We start from the raw sequence: 944 nt of genomic DNA on the forward strand, positions 1-944 counted from the left end.
TAAGATGTCTCTGCGTGTACGTGGCTCATCTCTATCTGGTGTATTAAGTCCCCCAACATCTCCATTTCCAGCAGCAGCAAACCCCTCTTCTGCTGCAGCAGCAGCAGCAGCAGCAGCAGCAGCACCTGCTCCTGCTGCTGCTGCTTCTGTGCTGCAGCTGCAGCAGAAAGGTATACTAGCAGGCATCGGCAGCGCGCTGCTGGGGTCTGCTGCTGGCACCCTCATGGGGGGGGCCCAGCAGGCCCTCTCGGGGCCCTTTGCGTTGAATACACCGCAGACAAACCTAACAGCTAATCTGTCTCCTGCTGCTGCTGCTGCTCCTGCTGCTGCTGCTGCAGCACCTGCTGCTGCTGCAGCAGCACCTGCTGCTGCGGCAACGGCAGCAACTCCTGCTGCTGCTGCTGCTCCTGCTGCTACAGGGGGACTCTTTGTTCCTGCTGCTGCAGCAACAGCAGCAACAGCAGGAGATAATACACATAATATAACAGGTATTGTGATTGGTGTTGTTTTAGGTTTATTTGCTCTTTGTCTTGTTGGGGGATGTGTATGGAAACTAACAAAACAAAAAAAAAGAAAAAGATAGTTTATTTCTTTGTCTTTTGTTTTTTATTTTATTATATTATTATATTATATTATATTATATAAACTAAACAAAAAAAAAGAAAAAGATATATTATTTATTTGTCTTTTGTTTTTTATTTTATTATATTATATTATATTATTATATTAAATAAAACTAACTAAACAAAAAAAAGGAGATAGTTTATTTCTTTATTTATTTGTCTTTTGTTTTTTATTTTATTATATTATATTATATTATATAAACTAAACAAAAAAAAAGAAAAAGATATATTATTTATTTGTCTTTTGTTTTTTATTTTATTTAATTATATTATATTATATTATATTATTATATTATATAAAACAAACTAAACAAAAAAAAA

General features: G+C 36.8%; 1 protein-coding gene across 1 annotated transcript in view; it reads left to right on the forward strand.

Annotated features, from left to right (window-relative positions):
- The window catches only part of EMH_0076590 (uncharacterized protein), a gene marked incomplete at both ends in the record, with an annotated part of 1,395 nt that extends 812 nt beyond the window's left edge, over nucleotides 1–583 (forward strand). Inside the window, one exon of the mRNA XM_013499738.1 lies at nucleotides 1–583. Coding sequence (XP_013355192.1) covers nucleotides 1–583 — 583 coding nt within the window.
- Nucleotides 584–944: the final 361 nt, after the last annotated feature.

Source organism: Eimeria mitis, genomic scaffold (genome assembly GCF_000499745.2).
Source record: "Eimeria mitis Houghton genomic scaffold, Emh_scaff4617, whole genome shotgun sequence".
In the NCBI taxonomy this organism is placed as follows: Eukaryota; Apicomplexa; class Conoidasida; order Eucoccidiorida; family Eimeriidae; genus Eimeria; species Eimeria mitis.